Source organism: Phyllostomus discolor, chromosome 11 (genome assembly GCF_004126475.2).
Source record: "Phyllostomus discolor isolate MPI-MPIP mPhyDis1 chromosome 11, mPhyDis1.pri.v3, whole genome shotgun sequence".
Classification (NCBI taxonomy): Eukaryota; Metazoa; Chordata; class Mammalia; order Chiroptera; family Phyllostomidae; genus Phyllostomus; species Phyllostomus discolor.
The window spans coordinates 4,803,962-4,826,556 of record NC_040913.2 but is presented as its reverse complement, the minus strand read 5'-3'; the positions used below and the strand labels follow the sequence as shown (position 1 = coordinate 4,826,556).

The window sequence follows — 22,595 nt, the reverse complement described above, 5'->3', positions numbered from 1 at the left end:
TGTGTGCTCCGCTGTTGTTACACAGACATCTACCAACTCTAGCTAGTCCACAGTGTTGCCCAAACCTTCTATTTCTTCGCTGCTCTTTGTTTCATTGATGCACTTTCTGTATCCTTTCATTTCAGCCCCAAGGACTTCCTTTGACATTCACACAGGCAAGGTGAAATACGTTGTCTGGGACTGTCTCAATTCTGCCCACACTCTCACGGGCAGCTCTGCAGGACACGGAATTCCAAGCTGACAGTTCTGTTCTTTCACCACTCTGTATCACCCGAGCCTCCCGGCCTCTGTGGGTTCTGATGATACATCGGGGGTTGGTCTTCATGAGGGTCACTGAGTCGTGACGGTTCCCTCTCTTGCTGTTACCACGATTCCCTCTCAGCCTTTGGCTTTTCATAGTTTATGAAATGTATCAGTGTGAATCTCTGAGTTTACCCTCCTTGGAGTTTGGTGAGCTTCTTGAACGTGTATTTTAATGTTGTTTACATGAAATTTGGAAAGTTTCCTGTCAACACTCCTTCAAATACTCTTTTGACCCCTTTCTTCCTCCTTCCCTTCGGAGACACCCACTGTGTGGGTGCTGTGGATGACATCCGCAGGCCCCTGGGGACCTGTTCCTTTGCTTCCATCACCTTTGTCCCCGTTTCTCAGGCGGGATCAGCTCAGTGACCCACCTTCAAGTTTGCTGATCCTTTCCCCGCCTGCACAGGTCTACCGTTGAGCTCCTGCAGTGAATTTCTTAAATTTCGGTTATAATTTTCAATTTGAACATTTACTTACTTGTTCAAGTAAAGGCCCAGAGAAAGAAATGGAAAAGTTCAGCGAGATTTTTGCCAAACACCTTTTCTCTCTGAAGGAAGAGCAGGCCTGCGTTGTCTGAGGTTATACTTACGCCACATCGGAACGGTTCAAGTGCGAACTCTGGAGTGTAGTGGCAAACAAAAGTCTTACATTAGTGGATTAGCACTTATAATCTCCTACTTTGCCTTAGCATCAAGGTTATACTGATACCACATTCTCCGTATCAATCTTCCATTGGTTACTTCAATTTGACCCTATATTGTACTTCCTTTCCTATCAGTACACTTTCTGAAAAGCACTTTACAAAGATGTAAAAAAAAACACTGTAATGATCACTGCTGTAGAAGGAGTTTAATATTTTATTTGAGAAAACCAGGTAAAAAGTCAAATCCACTTTTTTCCTTAGAAAACAAAGAAATTTACTATTAATAAGGTAGTCATCTTTTTTCACAGTAAAAATAAGTTATCTAAAATTTAAACTCTTGATTTATATCCTACTTTATTCTCTATCTTTTATATGTCACACAAAGTCATTGGAGGAAATGGACTAAAAATACAGACTTATAACAACAGGGCACATACACTCTTCTAGTTCCCAAAGAATCACATTAATATAAACAATTGTACATTTCAGACAGATGAACAGACTATGTTCTGTAACTGCTAATTTGTCACATATGTGTTACACAAATTTTAATTTCATGTAACTACTTTTCAGGATATCTTCACCTAGTCAACCTCTCCTTACGCCTCAGTTTTCTCATTTATAATTTAGGAGATTACTTCTTTCTGTTGATTTACCAGAAGTTAAGATATTCTGCTAGCAAGAATTCTCCTCCAAATCTCACCAGCAAGGCAAGGCCACAGGACGAGCACTGAAGTGAGAACCCCACGGCTCCTGGTGAGGGGCCCCGGAGACAGACACCTGCTCTGCCCATCAGCAACGGCTCCTCGGGCGTTTCCCCGCCCCCAGCGTTAGAGCAGATCGCCACGCCCTTGGCTGGAACTTCAGGCCAAGCAGCGCCTGGCTGAATCCCGAGTCTGCACAGTAGAACCAGTATCTACCCTTCAATACGAGACTTGCGTGCCACACGGGGGGCCTGCACGCCTCAGCTTCACGTTGAATTCCGCCCAGGGCACACGCTGTTTAAACTGCTCTCTCCCTCCTCCCCCTTCTTGCTGAGTGTGTATTTCTGCTCCTCAGTTCAAGTGCACTGCTCACATTAATAACTAATGACATCGCAAGTGAATCTCTAGGTAAAGAGGCATTTATTAGGTCCTACCCTCATACTAAGCCATAAGTTTAGTTTTTTTATGTACAGTTAATGTAAAACCAATCTTACCAGAAGACCCCTCAAACCTCTCACACGGCCCCCCCGCCCCCATCATTCTGTTCCGGCGGAGAGGGAGCCGCAGGGCCGGCGAGGCGCCAGCGGAGGGGAGCAGAGCCGCTCTCCGCACAGCGCGGACGCAGAGCGGCACGAGCGCGGGCCCGCGTGCGTCACTCGCTCGCAGGTTACTGTGGCCACACGAAGCAGTTACCGGGACTCACAATCTCACGCTGCGAAGGAAACCGCCATCACCCAATCTCACGTGAAGATCTCACAGCCTAGAAACCTAGCGAACCGCCTGGCGCTCCAGGGGGGCGGGGTCCGGCCGCCGCGCACCCCGGGATCAGGAGAGGAGCGCCCGCACCTGCTGCGGCGACCGGTGCAGGATGGCCTCCGGGTCTCTGTAGCCGCCGGCCGGGCTGGTCACGGCGGCGTGCACCTCCGCGTAGGCTCTGCAGACCAGCTCCGTGGACTGCCTCAGGATCTGCTCCCTGCGGGCGAGTGTGCAAAGCGTGAAAACGCGGTCCTAGAACACTCACTCAGAACTGTAAGAACGCTTCGCGGCTGGACCCATGCATTTCACATCGAGAATCATCACTGGTAATTATTATCGACAACATTATCGACAGGACAATTATTATCACATCGGTAACAGTGAAAAGTCACTGTACCTCTACCCAGGTACTCATCTCGGTTAGGGGTAAAAACATTTTTACGTTTATCATTTCCTTGTTACACTTTCCCCGTGGGCACGCAGGTCCCAGGAGGGCAGGGCCGTGTGTGCCCACCGCTGCGTCCTTCTCGGGGCTGCGGGAGCGCCCGGCAAGCAGCGAATGACACACCCGCGAGCCGGGGGTGCGACCCGCCACCAACGCACTGCCTCTGCAGACACGACTGGTGACGCGCCACAGAGAGAGGCTCGCAGCCACTCGAACGCGCTAACGCTTCAAATCCCAGAATCACTTACAACAAACTGCTTTTTCCACTGGTACAAGCAGACCTTGTTCTACTGGGCCTTGCCTCACTGTGCTTCCCAGACGTCGCAGTCGAATGAAATGAAGGCAAAACCCTCCACCAGAGAAAAGACCGCGACTCGCTTCGCTGCGACACAGCCGTGTCTGCACTGCAGTGGGGGCGGGGCTACTCCCGCTCCTTGAAACACGTTCACGTCTCCCCTCACTCTCTGTGCTATGACAACAACGGCATCTTGTCTGTTCCGGGATGGTTCACACGACTGGACGTTCCCACACCGCGTACCGGAACACGGTTAACTCTGAAACGGTTCAGTGTGTCTGGTTTCACCGGTAAGCGGTTTAAGGGGGACACCAGCAACGGGAGCCACGGCAAAGCCAACTTCCTTTACAACCTCTCGGGTCTTCACGCCTCTGGTTCTGCAGACAGCGTGCAGTGTTTTAGAGTAACGAAACACAAAAATAAAAAAGTACTGAAGTCATCGCTCTCATCACATTAACCACACTTAACAGAGGGCTTCCCTACGGCTGAGAGGAAAACGGTCCAGCCCATCTTCAGCCGGCTGTAGCCAACACTAAATCCTCCCGCACGTCGTGCAAAACTCCGCCTCCTTCCTCGTGCGTTGCTGTGGGCCGCTCTCTACACACCAGGACACGTGCACACCGGCTCTGGGCCGCTGCGCCCGTCCAGGCGGCTGCAGCATTCAAGCTCGACGGCTCTCTCCTTGCTGTCCTTTTCAGTGTGAATATTCGTTCACACGTCTAACTGACCCATCCTATTTCAGTCTCCACGAAGACAGTGCAAACGTCTTCTGAATCTTAATCCCACTGCCTGTGGCACAGAAAGCACTTAACGCACAGCTGGTGGAGTGGACAGAAAAAAAAATGGACAGCTATTGCCTAATGTCCCACTTGTGGGCAATTCTGATTTGTCAATATTTCTCTTAAAATCAAACACTTCAGACAGTACGACCTCCCAGCTTCTTCCGACTGTAATGTCCTCATGTTTTAATGTATGTAGCCGTGGTTCTTTGTCCTGAACAGGTTCCTGACAAAAGTACGATACTGAACAACCTACGGAACCTGCAGAGGTCCCAACAGCCCACGAGGCGGCTCATCTGCACTGCACGGGGAATACACTGTTGCCATTCCACGACACACTCCACGTCACTCGGACGTGTTTGTTAGTACAGCGGAATTCGGTATTATAGCTCCACAGCTCCAATTACATTCGTGTTAATTTAAAAAAACATTCACTAAATAAAGATTTTGGAGTGATATACACGCAAGAAATAAGTATGAACAGGGGAAGGTCAAATCTCTCAGAGGCGCTGAGGCAGGGAAAAAGGTTGAGAACTACAGGTCTTCAATAGCAAATCCCCTATCCGTACAAATAAATTGTTTTTTTTTTTTTTTTTCAAAGAAACGGGCGTGGCACCTACAACCACCGGCTCTCCACCGCAGAGCGCACTTACTTCACCGTGGCGCTCAGCAGGAAGTTCAGCTGCGGCATCAGCAGGCTGTCGGGGGCCGAGAGGTAGCGGTCGAACTGGACCTGGCGACACAGAGATGCAAAGGGGGCGCGCGCTCGCCGACGGGCCTCTGGGACACGCCGCCGTGTGTCTCGGGGACTGAATCTCAGCCACAACCCCACGTCCCACACAAACAGCAAGTGCCTTGTGGTCAAGACGAGTTATTCCTTAAACGCTTTAACTAAACTCCCTTTTTAAATGAGTCAGCATCCAGCACGCAGCACCTACTTTTAAAATTCCGCATCTGCCCTGGCTGGCGTAGCTCAGTGGATTGAGCGCAGGCTGCGAACCAAAGCATCGCAGGTTCGATTCCCAGTCAGGGCACATGCCTGGGTTGCAGGCCATGACCCCCAGCAACCGCACATTGATGTTTCTCTCTCTCTCTCTATCTCCCTCCCTTCCCTCTCTCAATAAATAAATAAACAAAATCTTTTAAATAAATAAAATAAAATAAATTAAATTCCCTGTCTAAGCCCTGCATCTCCCTCTCCCTCACGGAGCTTCTGAGCGGTAACACCAACAAGAAGCCCAGTCACCGGATTTCAAGTCCACCTTGCCTTCTTAAAGGCACCGGACTTGTCAACGACGAGGGCGTGGGGCGCAGCGCGGGGGACACGCTGCACTAACTGCGCGTCGTGCACGGTTACGGACGACGGCTAGGGGGCACCGGAAGTGTCAGGCGGATCGTGTTGTAAAGTGTATGAGTACCTGACCCCTGTGCTTTACACCTGAAAGCAACACAAAATAATGTTGGATACAAACACTAACTGGAAAATAAAATTAAAATCGAATTTAAAAAAGAACAACGTCCCACAGGGAGACCCGTACTGAAATGCTGCACTGCACACTCACCATCGCGGCCTTCAGGGCCACCGAGTCGAGGTTGGGCAAGTTAGCTAAGGCACCCTGAAAGATAAAAACGGGCAAAGAGAAAAAAACAAGATGTAAAAACCGTGCTGTGCACTTCACCGCGTTCACGGAACACAGCCCGTCGGCGGACCGCCCGCACTTGGACGTTTAGCTCATTTCCAGAGAACCCAGGGCCGCGTCCCCCCCGCCGGGCCCGCGGGGAGAGCCGGGACTGGGGTCTGCTCGCTGCTGTGTCAGGAGCATGAAAGCACCCGGTGACATTTGTTGGAGGGGGGACAAGCATGTGAGTTTATTAACCGTGGGAGAACCAGGATACCTCAGATTTATTCAGAAGCAAAAACAAAAAGGAAAAGGAAAAGAAGCCCTCGGGAAACGACAATTCTGACGATTTTAGATCAGATTAAAAAGACAACAGAACCGGTTCCTGCTGGCAGAAACTGGCTTCCTTCTTTATCAGAAGAAAACGTTTAGAACTTGTGATTCCTAAGAGCTTCATTTAAGAATCCTGGGCTATAAAATGTTCTTCATATGAACATCATGCACAAGAGTTCTTTGGATCTTAAAGAAGACGTTCACCAGGTTCTCCAGAGCCCCCCACCCCGTGACCTACTGACCTACTGACCCCGTGACCTACTGACACTGGGGGTCTCTAGCTCAGCAAGGGCGGGAGCCGCTGGCCCCAGGAGTCTCTGCCTCTCCAGAGCCACGGGCCAGGATTCGCTGCATAAAGAAGGGCCCACTCTATGTACATAGTGATCTACACATCCAGTCAACAGACACTAAAATGTTCCCAGAATGAACAGTCTCCGTGCGTTTTATCCTACTAATCTGTGTCTATTCCCATACTTTGAACCCGAGCTGTCCATAATAAAAGGGCGCGCCACAGTTCGGGGCACGACGGTAATCGTCCAAGAACTAGGCGTGCGTTATCTCCCTCTCGGCACCAGCCCAGGAAACACGGTGCATCACCCCTCAGCTACAGAGGACAGAGCGACGCCGTTTTCCGAGGGGAATCAGCGAGGAAGCGGCGGAGCCGCGGTGCAGACTGGAGTCCAGCCCCGGAGCCGGGCTCTGGCCTGGAGCGCCCGCGCGCCCACCTGCTCAGGCCGGTGCTGCTGCACGGTGTTGTAGATGTAGCTCAAGCCTGCCCTGGTCAGCACGTACGAAGCTTGCTCGTTTATGAGGGTGTCCAGATGCGCTTCGATCTAAAACAAAACACACAGGAAGAGGGTCTTCTAAGAGCCGTGAGACTGACGAGAGGAGCGGCAGACTCCCCTGCAGCCGCACGCAGCCCTCCGTCCTGGGGCGGCACCCTGAAGTGGGCGCGAGGCCAGGCCGCAGGGCACGGGGCCGTCTCTGTGACACAGGCGCCTCCTCCCCCTCCAGAGGAAGTCCTCAGAGAGGAGGGAAAGTCCTGCTTTCAAAGACGAGAGTCAGAGAGGGTTCCAACACCAGCCACGCGTCACAAGTTCTGGGCTGCCTCTCGGCTCGTTCACAAGCTGCTGGGAAGCAAGACACAAGGGAACAAGCAAGAACACCAATAAACAGCAGCGTTGAGAAACAGTACCTGGGAAGAGTTCCAGAAGGTGAGGGCCTGACGTCTCTAACTTCCCCCGTCCTCCCCACCAACCCCTGCCTCCCAGACCGCAGGCCCACCCCAGCGGTCATGCACGCCCTCTGGAGACGCCTCTGTGCTGTCCTGGGGGCCACCTGACACCCATGGAGGTAGAAGCCACAGAAGGGAACCGCCCCTATTGGGGCGAAGTAGCCCCTGGGGGGAGGAGCCTGCTGCTCCCCTCCTTTCCTCAGTCCAGGCCGAGAGCCGGGAGGGCCTCCTTCCGTTCCGCCCAGACAGCGCCCTCCACGCCGCCAGTCTGCCTGCCAATGACACAGCGCAGCTCTGGGTGCGCCGCCGCCCACCGCCACCGCCGGGTGCCTGCCTGCCCGAGTCCCTCCCAGAGCCCAGCCGCAAACCCACGGCCGGTTTAAAAGGTTTAAAAGAGGTGAGCAGGCCTGGCAGGCAGCCCCTCTGAGTAACCAGAACAGGTGTCTCTTCATGAGGTGACACTGCCGAAAAACAGAGTGCTTTACTTTTCTAAGTGATGCCCGAGGAAGTGAAGTCAGAGCCCTGACTTGACTAGACTCACTGGAAATCCGAGGAAAACAAGACGTGCAAATGTGAACATTTCACGAAAGGGTTACAGGTAAAAACCTAATTAGTATCTGAAAAAAAGTGATACAGAATAAACATTAGAGACATCAGTTCAAGTAAAGAGATTGAAAAAGAATCAGAACACGGAATCGGGAGCTAAAGCAACTAAGGGCAGGAGCTTCGGAACATAACCCGTCACAGAAGGAGGAGAAGTAACAGTTCACTGAAGACAACAGAAAACGTAACTGAGGAAAGGCTGAATCGTCAGACCGAAACGGCTCTGCAAAGCCCAAGACGGAAGCAATGGGAAAAGGGACGCGCGGAGAAACACCCCGAGGAAACGGCGGCTGAGCCCAGAGAAAACCCTCCCTCGCCTCCAGACGGAGAAGACGGAGCGCCCGCACAGAAGCGAAACTCGAGCCTGCACTTCTTACTGGAAACACTGGACGAAGCCAAGTTCAGAGCAGAAGAAAATTAGCAGGACTAGCAGCTCAAGTCTGAAATTCACGGATCTTTAGTTCGACAAGACAGGCTGCTACTCTGCGGGGGCGAATGAGCCAGGTCTCCCGGTTTCCACGTCCTCCCTGGCCCTCCCCCGTGCTGACCTCGGCCGGCCCGGGGGGCCGCTGGCCCACAGCCTGCAGACAGGCACGTGGCCGGCGCAGGTTTGATGGGCACTGACGTGCAGGGGCCTGCTCTCTGGAAATGCACAAGAGTGTCCACGAACATTTACGAGCTGCAGGTAACTGGTGACGAGACAGAGCACAGTTACCTGGTATCTGCCGGAACGTCTTGAGAAAAGATTTAGATAAACGGAAGAATTTGGAGTTAAATTTTGGAGTTGAATTTGGAGTTCAATTTATGAATTAGTCATAAATTGTTAAAAAAACAACAATTTTTAAAAAGAATTTTATTAACGCTACATTAAAAAGTTATGCAAGAAAGGACAACTAAGCCTAGTTCATGATATTTCTTTTTAAGTAGAAAATATCACAGAGTTAGATGGATCCACGCGTCCCTCAGAAAAACCCAGACGTTGGCCATGACTTTTCTGCCGCAGCCACTGCCACCTTGCTTACCTACTGGTGACGACACGACAATCCAAGCTTCTTAAAAACTGGCTCTACCCAAAATCACTATTTCAGAATCAGAACCCAGGTATCTGGTCAAGTTCATTAAAGGCTTTGCTTTAGCCATTTTATAAAGCCCCAAGAGACGCCACCACTGGGTCCGAGGACTGCAGTGACTGGTGTAATAGTGAAGTGCACTGTTCTGCCGGACGCTGGTCACACTCAGATAAAAGTGCAGCTGTCCTGGCGACACCCCCCGCACCAGCCCCCCAGCGGAGAGACACCACATGCCAGTCGCAGCTCGAAAAGCGAACTCCGCAGACAGAGGAGCTGCTCGGACTCATCAGACAAGCCTCATGCCTGCATCACAAACTGTGGTTTGAGTACAACACTCTCTCACCGTCACAGTCTGACTTCTGCAACACAAAGACTAAAATGATGAGCACACATGTGTGTGTGTGTGCGCGTGGAGACAAGTGTGTGTGGCCCTCCTCGGACTCACGAAGGCTTTACAGGAATCAGGGCGTGGAGCCAGGAACTGAGGCCGCATCTACAAACAGGGCTCCGTCACAGCGAGCTGCCACTTTACGGCACAACCCACCTGAAACTGCAGCATCTCCAGACGCCGGTCGGTGAACTCGAACAGGGCCAGGGTCGTCTTCATCATGTACAGCGAATTCACCATGAACGTGGCCATGTCGGCCGTGCCCAGGCTGCTGGCCGACACCGTGCACATCTGGAGCAGGGGGTCCAGGACACACGACAAAACCTGTCAAGGGAAAATAAAATACAACATGCTCCTTGCCTCCCCACCGGGGACACAGGCCCGGGCTCGGGGCACCTGAGAACCAATGCCAGGCTGTAACCGGGAGGGGCCCGCTCACAGAGGCCCGCGAGAGCAGGGGTGAGAGGCACGGTTACCGGAAGGGTTTTCACGTGGGCATCACTGAACACTCTCTAAATCAGAGAGAACTGACGCAGTATTTGCAGAAAGAATCAGTGAGAACGTTTGCCAGAACATATGGGTCAAAAAACACCAGCATGCCAACAGCATTTCCCACAGAGGAGCAACAAGCAACCGTGAAAAGCAAACTTAGGACGCACCTGCACAAAATCCGCCTGACGGGCATCCAACGGCACAACTGAAGAATCGTGGGAGGCCAGGACCTCGCGCAACAACGTGAGCGTCTGGTTCAACGCAGAACTTGGCCCAAGGTCAGGCGGGGGGAGTTCGACCTAAAATAGGGTCTCATTAGTTATCCACAGTTTTTCCACTGAATGTTAACGTGCAAATAAATGCCTCTGAACAGGGGTACGCAACCGGAACTGAATGACAGTTAGTGCACGTCCTGTGCAAACGGAAACACGTGAAGCAGGAAAAAACGTAAGATGAACACTCCAGCCCTACACATTCACGCTGCCTCTCCGAAAGGGTCTGAGTCAGGTTCGGGGCCAGAAGGGACAGCGCCCCCAGGCACTCTGGGGTGAGGATGCAGGAACGGCCCAGGGCCCGGGACCGGACCACGATGCTCTGCCCGCACGGTCCCACCAGCCGGCGGCTGGCCTGCGCGGCCACCCACACAGCACCACGACCGGAGAGGAGAAACCAGCGTAAAAACGCGAGTCCTTAAACATTATGTGGCATGTGTTACAGCAAAGTTGTTTCTTAAAAGAATAAAAAAAAATAAGTAAACAAAAATAAGGAAGGATTTGATCGTTACAAACCCATCCCTTCTGGTTCAGCCGCCAGCCTGCTCAACTTAAAATATTAGCTCTCGTAGGATTCTTTCAGGCTTCTGCTGCTTATTTGGTTTTGTTCCTTCGGGGAAAGATTGTTATCCTGTTTGTTTTCATAATTAATTGTAGTATGTGACCCCAAAGAGCATACATTTCATAAGGACACAGCTGGCTCGCCAGAGAGCACAAGTCCAAGAAAGCTGCTTAGAAAAGACATTTGCTAACACTTCCAGCTTTCTAGTCTGCGTGTCGTTTCAGCCCCAACCTACACGCAGCAGGTCTGACTTGGTCACAGATTTTTGGTTACAGGAAACCTAGGGCTTCAGAGTCTGCCTCCACTCATGACTCACACCACGCTGCTCCCAGAACATGAGTGACTAACCTGGGTGCAGTCGGCCGCCCCAAAACGGACTCTGTTTCCACAGGAAGGACTCAAAAGAACATGGGACGGGGCAGGTGAAAATCGTGACCCGTGTAAAACGGCGAAACATTAAGTGTGAAAGATAAGCGTTCGTGTGGTTCAAGAAAGGCACTTTCAAACATACCTTGTCCATCAGTTTGCTCGCGTGAAGACTCAGGCTGTTGAAGAATATTTTTTTGCTGAGCAGATGCATTTCTTCGATGGTGGTCAGCAACGTGGTCGCACTGTTTCCCACGATGCCGCTGAAAGCAAAGGGTGTTTCAGGTTGCAGAACTGGCTGAAACAGCTCAGTTCCCTGCGAAGAAGTCTTTAGAAAGATCTGGATTCGAATAAAAGTTTTTACACAGATGATAACCTGTTCATTGAGAACAATTGCACTGCTGCCCATGTCCATGAGTTTTCCACTTCTTTCTAAGTCATTTTTGCTCATTGGTATTTGTCAAAATTACTGTAAACAAATCTTCACCCGATGACATGTTTAGTGAGTTTTGGGGGGGGAGAGGGAGGAAGAGAGAGAGCGGGGAAGAGAGAGAGAGGGGGGAAGACAGAGAGAGACAGAAACACTGATGCAAAAGAGAAAATCGGTCTGCTGCCTCCGGGACACACCTGGACCAGGCATCGAACCTGCAACACAGTTTTGTGCCCTGACTGGGAATCGAACCAGCCACCCTTTGGCATGCTTCTGGTAGAAGTGACCTCCTGGCTGAGATGTTGGGGGTGAGCGTCAGCCACTGGCAGGCAGGGGGCATCGTTGCCCATCTGCTGGTGCGCTGCCGTCTGGTGACCCCTGTGCCGCTCCTGACCTGCCGGCTGCAGTAACCCTCCTGCATCTCAGCAGCCGGCCTTCTGTCCCTGACACGGCCACACTGGATCAACGTAACTTGTGAGTCATTTTCAGTAGGCTAACATGGGAAGTACCAAAAATAAAGCTTGAAAGGACGTTGTTTTAACACAACTACCCATATAACACGGTCCTTCTGATCTCATCTTCAGTGTATTTTCCCATTACCCTTCAGCCCCCCACCCCGCCCTCCCCCAGCCATCCCCACACTGCCGTCCAGTCCCTGAGCCCTCTTCCTCACGGTGACATTCACAATAAAGCTCCAACGTGTGCCATCAGCAGATACGTGCGAAGCGAAATGAATGCAAATTTTGGAGTCAGAATTTAAATTTTAAATAAGTGGCTCCTAATCAGATAAAGCAGACTTTATTTAGAGACACCAGGGCAGCTTTTATTTAGAGATGCTCCTGCAGCTTTACTCAGAGGAGACAAAGCTGAGGCTCCGTCTTGTCACTGACAGAAAGCCAGGTGACAAAAGAGCATGTATGGTGTCACATCCGGCACAGGCCATTTCTCTCGTCACGCCCTGTTCCGAGCGTAACGCCGCCCCGCTCCGGGTGCCACGGATCCCTCCAGCTGGTGCGCTACAGACTTGCACAGTCACATCCCCTGTCTGCGTGCCCGTGTGCGGGTGCCCGTGTGCATGCCCGTGTGCGGGTGCCCGTGTGGGGGTGCGGGTGCAGGGGTCTGTGCTGTCTGCAGAGGACAGGAGAAGGGGGAGAACGGGCCTCACGGCGCAGCGCGTAGGAGAGCGGACAGCAGGCCCGACGTTCCCTCATTCGCTGCTGGGGGCTCCGCCGGTCACACTCAGTGGGCCGGCCGCGGACACACACACACACACACACACACTTCACTCTGTCCTCAGGGACACAGGCATCGCCGGGCTCAACGAGCGCCTTCGACCACTCCACTCACCTGATGGTGTGATGGTAAAATTTAAGGAGGTTAGAGATTTTATATAATAAAACTGCTCCAGGTTCAGCAACTATTACTTGTTCAATCCGAACCTATTAAAACATGTGAGAAAAACAGTAAACATTTCTTAAAGGCATCACTTTTCTTCACTGATCACGTGTTATGAGAAACATTAAAAAAACGGTAACATTTTATTGCTGCAGAAATCACAAAATTCCTTCTACGTAAAGGATTTCTGAATATGAAATCACAGGGGACGGTAAAATAACAGAAACACTTTAACACAGATACACTCTCCAGAAAATCACCCACCACCTACAGAGCTAGGCTCCGGGCAGTCGCTACCAGGAATAATCAAAACAATGATGAGAACATTTGGAGACTTTCCACCCGTAAATAATGGAATTTAGTTCAGCACTAAATTGCAAAGAAATTGTTACATCTCTAAAAACAGATTCTCAGTGCAAATGTTCTGCCCTCTCACCAAATATTCAGGAAAGAATGAAAGAAATTTTATCTTCAAACTATTATACCCAGTTTCTTTATGTGTTAATTAGAGAACAGAAGAGCAGATAACTCTTAAATTAGCACCAACATATCTGTCTAATCACAAGACTGACCAGGGCTTCATCAGATCTAGTTCAAGATTAATTTGATCTGCCTCAAGATGAACTGCCAGGAATCTTTCCTAGTTAAATTCCACCCCTCACTAATCTTTCCCTTACTCTACATTCCCTAATTCCTGAGTAGAATCTACAGTACGTTGATATGTGCTTCTTTACAGAGGATACCACACCTGCGCTTAAGCGGCTGCTTACACTGCACCTTATTTCCTAACCAGCCAGGAGCACTGCTCCCTGCTCCTTTTCCACCTCCACACCTCTGGCTGACCAGCGCATACGCAACAGACGTGTAATAAACGCTTTCGGGAGCTGAAGTTTCTCTGTACTTAGATTTCTGAATATGTCATAATGCCAACAAACGGGATTTGCTAGAATAAGATTTTATAAACGTACATATGTGTATTCCAAAAGTTCTCCCATTATAGAAATGTGTAAACGACCTTTACGTGAACACGTTTGTGAAACTGATGTATCTGTTGGCATAAATTAGCCCAGCTAATACCCCAATGTTACGGATCATAAAGAGCATCTGAATTTAAAAACCAAAGTGTTCACATGATCATTTCTTTCTAATGCCAAGGCTTCGCTGGGGACTTAAATTGTATCACTAATTAGTCACATCGCCCAGTCCATGCGAGGGACCCGTGTGCTCCACCCGCACGGCTGTCTCGGTCGGTCCCCGCAGCCCTCGCTGGCAGGTACCGCTCTACACAGGTGCGACGTGAGCACATTAAGGTGCAGGAGACGCAGGCGATTAGAGCGAGTAAGCACGGCTAATTTGCATTATGAGAATTCTAGTTTCGACTTCGAGTTCTGTTCCCTGACTATAAATAGTGTTGGTAATAACACAGATGTACTATCCTTGGATCAATCACTATCTATTGCTACGATAAAATCTACTATACTTGAAGCAATAAAGTAAATGGAATATGTCAGTAAATCTGTTGTGGGTTCAGAGATTAGTTATTTCAACTTAACACACTTTTTCTCGACGGACTGACAAATTACCATGGGAAACACAATAGGTAGTATATGCAGAGGATGCTTCAGATTTTCTTTCTTAAAGAGAAAATTGATGATAATTATTTTTAAATGCATCTTATTATCCTACATTAATGTGTTAATCTGACAAAATTACAGCTTTAACTCAAGCTGTTATCGGTGTGTTTAACTCACAATAAGGCAATAACGTGACCCGATACCTCACCACACACAGAACCCGAAGCGCCTCACCTTCAGCGGCCTGCACACGCCCTCGGTGATGTGCCCCACGACTTCCTGAACGCTTTCTTCCACACCTGCGGTGAGTCCCCGGTTACTGAAAGATTCTTCCATAGTGCTTCACAGATACATACAGAACTAGCAAACAGGACTGCGTACGACGGGGACCGAAGGTGGGGGTGGGCAGGGGAGAGTAACGGGAAAATGGGGACAACTGTAACTGGACAATTAAAAAAATCAGTTTACCAATTTAAAAAAAATAATGCACATGATTACTGGCACTAGTGACAGACATTTAAAATAGCCCTGTTCGTATTTCATGAAGTTCAGTGTCTCTCAGGACATCACCGCCTGTGTTAACATCTGAGTTTAGAGCCATGTCAGTTTGTTGGTTGATCGACAAAGTGAACGTTACTGCTTTGTGAAACAGTAAGTGTGTGAGTCACAGGGAAAGAAGGCTGTAATAAGATACATCGACTGAAGGAAGACAAGTGAAGATGTATTAGCTTTTGCTCCACGGACATGTCCTTCCACGGACACGTCCTCCCAGGCAGTGGGCAGGAGCAGGTGCGCTGAGGCGAGACGACGAGCACCACACCCGCGAGCCGATGGAAACGCTGACATTTACTGGACGCAGCTCATCAAGCTCGGCACTGCACGCCTGACACTGACTGCTCCCAGCCACCTTCCTCTCTGTTACTCATCGATGCTCAGAGAGGGCGGCAGGGAGAGAAGGAGGGAGAGACAGAGAGAGGAGCATGGTGGGCCCCTTGACTCCGCACTCCCTGGTTGGCTCCCGTGCGTGCCCTGCCCCAGGATCGAACCTGCCACCTCGGCACATCAGGATCAATGCGCTAAGCGACTGAGGTACCCGGCCAGAGCCCAACCCACTTCATTTGTACACATGGTACACCCAAGTCCTAGACCAACTAAGCCATGCCTGCAGAATAACCCATTTCATCTAACTCCGATGTCTTTTCTTCCCACCACTTAACACTGCCTCTCACATTAACTTTACTGAAACAGCTTTTAAGAAACAAAGTCTCTTACTCTGGGTAAGCAGGAACACAGAAAACCCCTTCAAAAAGCACAGACTTTGCATCAGTCTAACAGGTATGCTTCTGGTCTAACCCTGGCACCAAGGTGTCAAAAACAGGGAGGTTAGGCCTTGCCACCAACTCACACCTGGCCTCCCTGCAGAGCTCGAGCTCAGCTGGAATGCAGGGGACCCACGCCGTGCAAAAGCCGAAGTGACACCAGTCACCACGCTCCTCCCCACCTCCTGCCAGAAGCAGGACATCCTGCCTGAGTGCTGTGGCTCAGTGGGATGGGCATTGTACCGTGACCTGAAAGGTCCCCAGTTCAATTCCCGGTCAGGACACATGTCTGGGTTGCGGGCCAGGTCCCCAGGAGGGGGCGAGAGAGAGGCAACCACACATTGATGTTTCTCTCCCTCTTTCTCCCTCTCTTCCTCTCCAACAGTCAGTAAATAAAATCTTTCAAAAGAAATGAAAAAAAAGGCCCCAGAACACCCTCACTATCCATTAGCCCCTCCAGCACTCAAGTCACAACAAGGAAGCTCTGAAATTCTGTGAATGAAAGCGTAAGCAACTAAAAAAAGCCATTTTTCCTCCTTGAAAGGGCAGCTAAAATTGTAAGTACAGTTAGAACATAGGTAATTATTCATCACACTGCCACGTGACCATGGAGAGTGGGGTGGGCAGTGCGAATGAAAGAGCCAGCAGCGTGAGGACCCCCAGCAAGCCTGCAGCCTGTCCCCTCCCCGCTGAAGTGCAGGTGACACCGCCTTTCGCCCTCACAGCGAGCGGCGTGGAGGGCCTGGGGCAGTGTGTGCTGGGGCAGCGTCCTGCGCGTGACACAGAGGGGCCCAGGCCTGATGCAGAAGGTCATCAGGGGTCACCACGGAAGAGTGAAGGGCTGTGCGACAGGAAGGGTGAAGGGGCGGATGGCCGGCTCAGCGGCAGGCACGGGGACGCTGGCGGAGGGAGACCGGGCAGGGAGCCCGCTGTGCCCCGCGGGCGTGAAAAGCTGCCCCCGGGACGAGTCAAGGGCAAGTGCAGAAACAGACACGTCCGTGCCGTGTCCTGCGTTTAGGTGTCAGCCACGACACTGGGGGGCCCACCTTGCGTGGTCACGTGCTTTAAGAGGGCTTCCAGGTGCTCCTTTTCAGACGCGGTCGCCTGGTGCAGCCACGCCAACATGTCCCCCACGTACCTGGTGGGAAAAGCACGCGTCAGTGAGGGCCTCCTTCCAAAACCACCCAGGGCTGTGACACCGCCCGAGGGCCACACCGCCCGAGGGCCGTACCTCAGAGGGTCGTGGGAGTGCATCTCGATGGGCCTGGGCGTGCCCCCCGGGCCCCCTCTGGTCAGCGCGTCGATGAACCCGCGGACCACGGTGCTCCTTCTGGCCGTGCCGAACTCGTCCAGGGTGTACCTGCAGGGGTGGGCGACAGGAGGCCCAGCAGGCTGTCTCCCTGCCGGCTGCACCCAACCACTCACACGCAAGGTGTCTACAACACACAAGACATCTAAAGCCTGTGTCTGCAACTCTCTCAAGCAGTAGTGTTTGTAAACGGCAAAAGAACTGGAAATAATAATTTATCGCAATGAAAATTCAACCCACAGGCACGTCTTTTCACTCCTCATAGGAAGAAGGCCTGCAGTCCGCACACCAGCCTCCCCTTCTGCATCAGAAACCCCCTCCTCACACCCATCATCATAGTTCACCACCGGAACCTGCCCGCTCTGACGCGGACACAAGACACGCTTCTTACATTCACTGACCGCCTAGGCGGGCGCAGCAACGACCTTGTTTCACACGTTTACACGTCATCGATTGTAGTTAAAAAGGGCGGGGGGGCCCTTCCTGAGGGGAGGGAAGGCTTAGAGAAGGGGGACTTCACGCTGGGAGATGGGACAATCTGGGGTGACAAATCTATAGGAAGACTTGGAGTGGCCACAGGCGCCCAGTTCCTGGACTAAAATCACCCTTTGTCTCCCATCACCGCCACCACGCCTTACGCCCACGGCCCAGCTGAAGGCTCCTTCTACTTTAAAAGCACGCAGGAAAACAAAAATCTTTTCTCGCAGCCCAGTGGCAGCAGATTCTGGGCCCAGTGACGTGTAAGTCCCTGAACAGTGTTCTAACAGACTAAGTATTAAGAATTATTTTGCTCTTGTACAATAGGAACTAGAGTTACCAGAATTTCTCAAAGGTTTCCAAAAACTCAATTTCTTAGGCTACAATGCCCTCTTTGTTATGCTACTGATTTCACGAAACACATTTTTCATAACATGAGCTGGAAGGGAGAATATTTTTAAATACGAGCGAGAGTGGAGCGAAGTGGTCGATCACTATAAACTTTTGGGCATTGGAACCTTTTTAAGAGCCCGTCCAGCAGCTGAGTTTGTTCTCGGTTCAGCGGGAGCGACTCCGCAGTTCCCCGTGGCGACGGCCGGCAGCACGCCGGAGCTGGGTGTCCTCACCCAGGGCAACTAACCACCGTGCGTCCACGTTCTACGTTGTACAACACGTGACAACCAAAGTGACTTCTTACCGCCACCTTCTCCTTCATGCGTGCTCATCAACTCCAAACATTTCAGTGTGAAAACCGCATTTTTGCACTAATTCTAAGAAGTGACTTTCGATTACATGACTACTTATCACAGAACAAAATTCACAAACTTCCGACTTTTTCAAAATTCACGGACTTCCAGCTTTTTAAACGTAGAAAACTAATCCTCACTCTCAAGATCCAGCAGACCACACTAAAAGGACACAGTGTAACCTCTACTTCCAGGATTGTTCGCTGTGGCCAAAAGTTACATTAGGAGCCACCTGACAAAACAGTGGAATCTTGTCTGTATAATACTACAAAACATCAGTAAACATTAACATTAATCTTACTGCAACAATAGATACAATTTGAAGCAAGGACAGTATTAGCTGCGATAAACGTTCAATGATATCTGTGGACATTAAACATCTCCCCAGAGACAGAAGAAAACTTTCTGACCAAAATCAGATTCTTTTCCATCAAAGGTCAAAAATTCACAATGCTACATTTACAAAGGTGAAGTAAAATTATGTAAATATTCTAAAATGTCTCCAGTAAAATTCTCATTTAAAACCCCCATTTTTATCTAGCTATAGTAAAAAAAAAAGAAAGAAAAATTCTGGTCATAAGGTAAAAAATAAAAGGTGTGAAAGCCTCTCTAAGAAATGCAATACCGTACCTATTACAGTCCTTAATAATTTATATTCCAAAGGTTTACCAAAGGAAAGAAGACATCGATTTTTTTCATTTCCACATGTAATAAATTTCTTTGTAAAGAAATCTCTATACTTGATTTATCAAAAGTTACAAATGCGCCGGCCCTCCAGTCGTACACTAGCCAACAACCACCGAGTACGGCCACCTCCCCCAAGGACTTCAGTAACTGACACTCTCCTTACACACGACGCCTGCGTGTTTGAGACCCAGTGATGAAGAGTGGAGCAGCGACACTTCACTTGAACAAGGTTCATGCAGTGCCCTCTGGTGGTTAACACGACACATTACGTGTTTGCCAAACTGAAAGAATCCACCCTTCTGAAAACACACGATTACTTAACGAAAAGCTGATTTCCTCTTCCTCGGTGTCCACCTCGTGGTCACCGACTGGCCTTGAACCCGTCCTTCCCCACCCGCCTTCCCCCGCCTGTCCCACCAGCACACGCCCGTAGAGATCACCCTTCTTTCCTCTCGGTTACGGTTCCGCCCAGGCCCTGCCTGGCGGCCACCCTAGACACACTGCTCCCTGGTGGACAGCTTTCACAGGAGTTTACCTCTTTTCAAAGCAGAAGTAACAGCTAATATTTAGAGACGAGCAAAGCATTGTGCTGAACACTTCATGTGGAAAATCTAGTTTCATCTCCATAAGGGCCCTGTAATACAGGCACCGCTCTTACGCCCCCGTCACAGCCAAGGACACAGCCGCCTGGGAAGGTGCAGAGGCCTGCCAAAACGCTGCCTCGGCGCCCACCTTGCACGCCACTGCCCAGCGTGGCTCCTTTCCCAGTGTCGATCAAAAATCAAAATTCAGTGAGAACCTACTGACCCGGTAGAAGTCAGCTGACCTTTTCAAATGTCCAAAACACACAAAGGCGTTTTCTTGAAGAAAACATCAACCTTGTGAATAAACATGAATTTGTGGGTGATGCTATATTTACTAAAATCAGCAAGCTGATCATGCGTAGATTCCCATTCCGAGCATGACCACACAGCTGTGGGCTGGCCTAACTCACGGGGTCAAAGACCCGCACCCACGCTCTTCTGGAACCCTATTAGTACAGTTTAAACGCTCTTCCTCTCTCAGCCCTCCACCTGCCCCCAGTGTCCCAGGGCCGGGCTGCAACAGGAGTTTCACTGACAACTCCAGGGCAGTTAACGAGGTGGCAGACTAGGGAGCGCTGTCAACCCCTCCCTGAGTACAAGGGGCCGTCTGCATGCAGGGACCCTCTGCCCCCCCCTCCATGGTGCCTTCGTGACCACAGAATAGAGGCCGATACACTCACACTAGCATTGATAGACACACAGAACACGAGATATAAACACATAATATGAAATATCATTGTAAGTTGTTGTAAACATCACTCAAACTACTGCATTTAATAATACCAAAAGCCCATGTAAATTATCAAAGCAAAAGCAAAATTAATTGTTAGTTAGGAAAAGTCACCAACTTGTACAGGACGGGCCGGTCCTGCAGGGCTTCCATGGCCCGCGTCACCACCGGGGAGATGTCGCAGGACTCCTGGGTCAGCGCTCGGCATTCACCTGGGGACAGCGAACAACACCACAGCCGTGAGGCCCAAGTCAGGTCCTGACCAGCTCTGCTGCATGCCCGCGGTCTAAACTCTGCAGCAAATAACACTTTAAAAAGTTGCGTGGGAAAACCCAGAGAACATGTCTACCAAGAGCTGGTTCCTGCTGCCGACCAAACGAAAGATTCTAGCTTACGTGGTTATGTAACTTCCAAGGACCACACAGGCTGCCTGGCACACCCCAAACTTCCACTTTATTATTATTTTAAAAACTGCATTTCTAAAAGATCGATCAATGAGAAACCATCCACTGAACACTGCCATGCACGGGGGGTGTCTGAGGCAGCGGGGTGGGGGGCAGGAGTGCAAACAGCAAGCACACCACCAGCTCCTTCCCCGGCGGGCCATCTGCGTGCAGCGTGCCGAAAACGTGCGTGTGCACAACTCAGAGAGAGCGGTGGGATTGTAATTTTAAAAGTTTGGATTTTAAACTTTCAGAAGCCCCTAGGCCAAAGTTTCTTTATTCCGCTAGGCTCATTAAGAGCCCACGGCACCCAGAGACCTTCACGCCTGTTCAGGAGTCCCCGAGCTTCGGTGCAGGCGGACCTCACGCCCGCGCCGTAGTTCCAGCATGCGTGCACATCTCCACAGACCCCCATGTCCGAGAACGGAGGCGCCTGACAGCTCCCGGGCACCAAGGGCCCGCAGTCTGGAGCCACCAGACCAGAGGTCATGGGGCACAAGGCAATCTGAGGCGATGGCCTTGCCTTTGAGGAAGACATCCACCCGGACAGTAAATGACTGCACACCCAATAAATGTTTCCAACAGCGAGCGTCCTGAGACGGGGGTGGACGTCACTGTGATTCAATGTCGTCATGGAGAGTCCAAGAAAACACAGAACCTGGGCTCAGCTTTGAAGTCTGAGGCAGGACTTGTATATGACACACAGAAAGAGATGACATCCCCAGGAGGAGTAGACAGTGCACACAGGAGAGGCAGGAAAAGAAACCCGTTCTGGAGGCAAAGAGTGAGCCGTCTGAGCCAGACGAGCAGCACAGCGCAGGGTTACTGGCTGCCTGGGCTGAACCCCACCCCCCCCAACAGTCAGCTGCTGACACCTATGAAAGTATCTGTGTGCCTGTTCCCTTGGTTTTAACAGGCAATTCTGTGAACTTACTGAAATACGCTGAAACAAAACTAAAGCACCTGAACCACGTGTGGCGTGCAAAGTACTGGCCCGCCAGAGAGCCTTCGTCCCTGGAGCCTGGGAGCGGGTCGCCTTCCACGGCAAAGAGGCTCCACAGGTGCAACCCGGGTGACAGACCTCACAACGGGGCAACTTCCCCGGATCACCTAAGGGGGTCCACGGGACTCACACGGGACGTAACAGTGGAAGAGGCTGGCGGGAGCCTGACTCGGAGATGCAGACGGGGAGGAGTCGGGAGGGACTCAGAGCGAGAGTGACTCCACCCTCCGATGCCGGCTCTGGAGCCAAGGCCCGCAGGCAGCCTTGCAGCCGGGGGCGGGCCCTCCCTGGCAGCCGGCAGGCACGCTCAACCCCAGAGCCGCAGGCTGGAGGGGCTCACAGAGCCCCACACTGCGAGTGAGCGAGGAGACAGGTCCCTCCCCGGGCCCTCAGCGGTAGGGGAGCCAAGCCCGCACTTCCGTGCCAGTTCGGGGAGCACCCGGGTGGACTTCCCACTCACCGCGCCCAGCGCGCCGCAGGAGGGTCAGCTGGTGCGGTTTGCGCCACTCGGCTCGTGGCAACTTGTCCCACTAACAGTGGAAAACTGTTTCACCATTTATAACAGGTGTGTGTAAATAACGAGAGATGTCTAATCGACTTTAAAATAATCTAATCCAGATTAGACAGAACAATCTAGAAACACTGACCTATTTTTTTCATCTCCCTCCTTAATCAACGTACCGCTGACTGGTAGTAGGTGTTCATAATGCAAACATAATGACAGTATGTTCAAACGTAACGTTTGTTTTTCCTTTTAGAAACTTTTTTTAAAGGTTTTATTTATTTTTAGAGAAGGGGAAGGGAGGGAGAAAGCGAGGGAGAGAAACGCGGATGTGCGAGAGACACAGGGATCAGCTGTCCCGCGCACACCCCCAGCTGGGGACCTGCAGGGCCCGCAACCCAGTCGGCCCGGCGACCTGTGGGTGTGCAGACTGGCCCCCAATCCACTGAGCCATGCCAGCCAGGGCCAGAAATACGTTTGATGACTAAAGTCAAAGTATGATATGAAATAAAGACCAAGCGAGATAACAAAC

The 22,595-nt window shown here is 51.0% G+C and overlaps 1 protein-coding gene and 1 long non-coding RNA gene across 3 annotated transcripts in view; one reads left to right on the top strand and one right to left on the bottom strand.

The window, feature by feature from the left end:
• Positions 1-1,281: 1,281 nt before the first annotated feature.
• The window catches only part of COG6 (component of oligomeric golgi complex 6), a 31,150-nt gene continuing 9,836 nt past the window's right edge, over positions 1,282-22,595 (bottom strand). Inside the window, exons 8-19 of one of the 2 annotated variants that reach the window (XM_028526675.2) lie at positions 20,234-20,327; positions 16,814-16,942; positions 16,629-16,720; positions 14,498-14,562; positions 12,642-12,733; positions 11,010-11,127; positions 9,832-9,963; positions 9,329-9,496; positions 6,603-6,710; positions 5,488-5,541; positions 4,579-4,658; positions 1,282-2,623 (exon numbers count right to left, since the gene is read on the bottom strand). In XM_028526675.2, coding sequence (XP_028382476.1) covers positions 2,476-2,623; positions 4,579-4,658; positions 5,488-5,541; positions 6,603-6,710; positions 9,329-9,496; positions 9,832-9,963; positions 11,010-11,127; positions 12,642-12,733; positions 14,498-14,562; positions 16,629-16,720; positions 16,814-16,942; positions 20,234-20,327 — 1,280 coding nt within the window. In that variant the 3' untranslated portion in view covers positions 1,282-2,475. The remainder of the gene's footprint in view (positions 2,624-4,578; positions 4,659-5,487; positions 5,542-6,602; positions 6,711-9,328; positions 9,497-9,831; positions 9,964-11,009; positions 11,128-12,641; positions 12,734-14,497; positions 14,563-16,628; positions 16,721-16,813; positions 16,943-20,233; positions 20,328-22,595) is intronic. The other variant, XM_036011212.1, reaches the window with a different exon arrangement.
• LOC118497299 lies at positions 4,492-22,592 on the top strand. Its single transcript, XR_004899822.1, has 3 exons — positions 4,492-4,503; positions 21,443-21,447; positions 22,335-22,592. It is a non-coding gene; the product is annotated as an uncharacterized LOC118497299 (long non-coding RNA).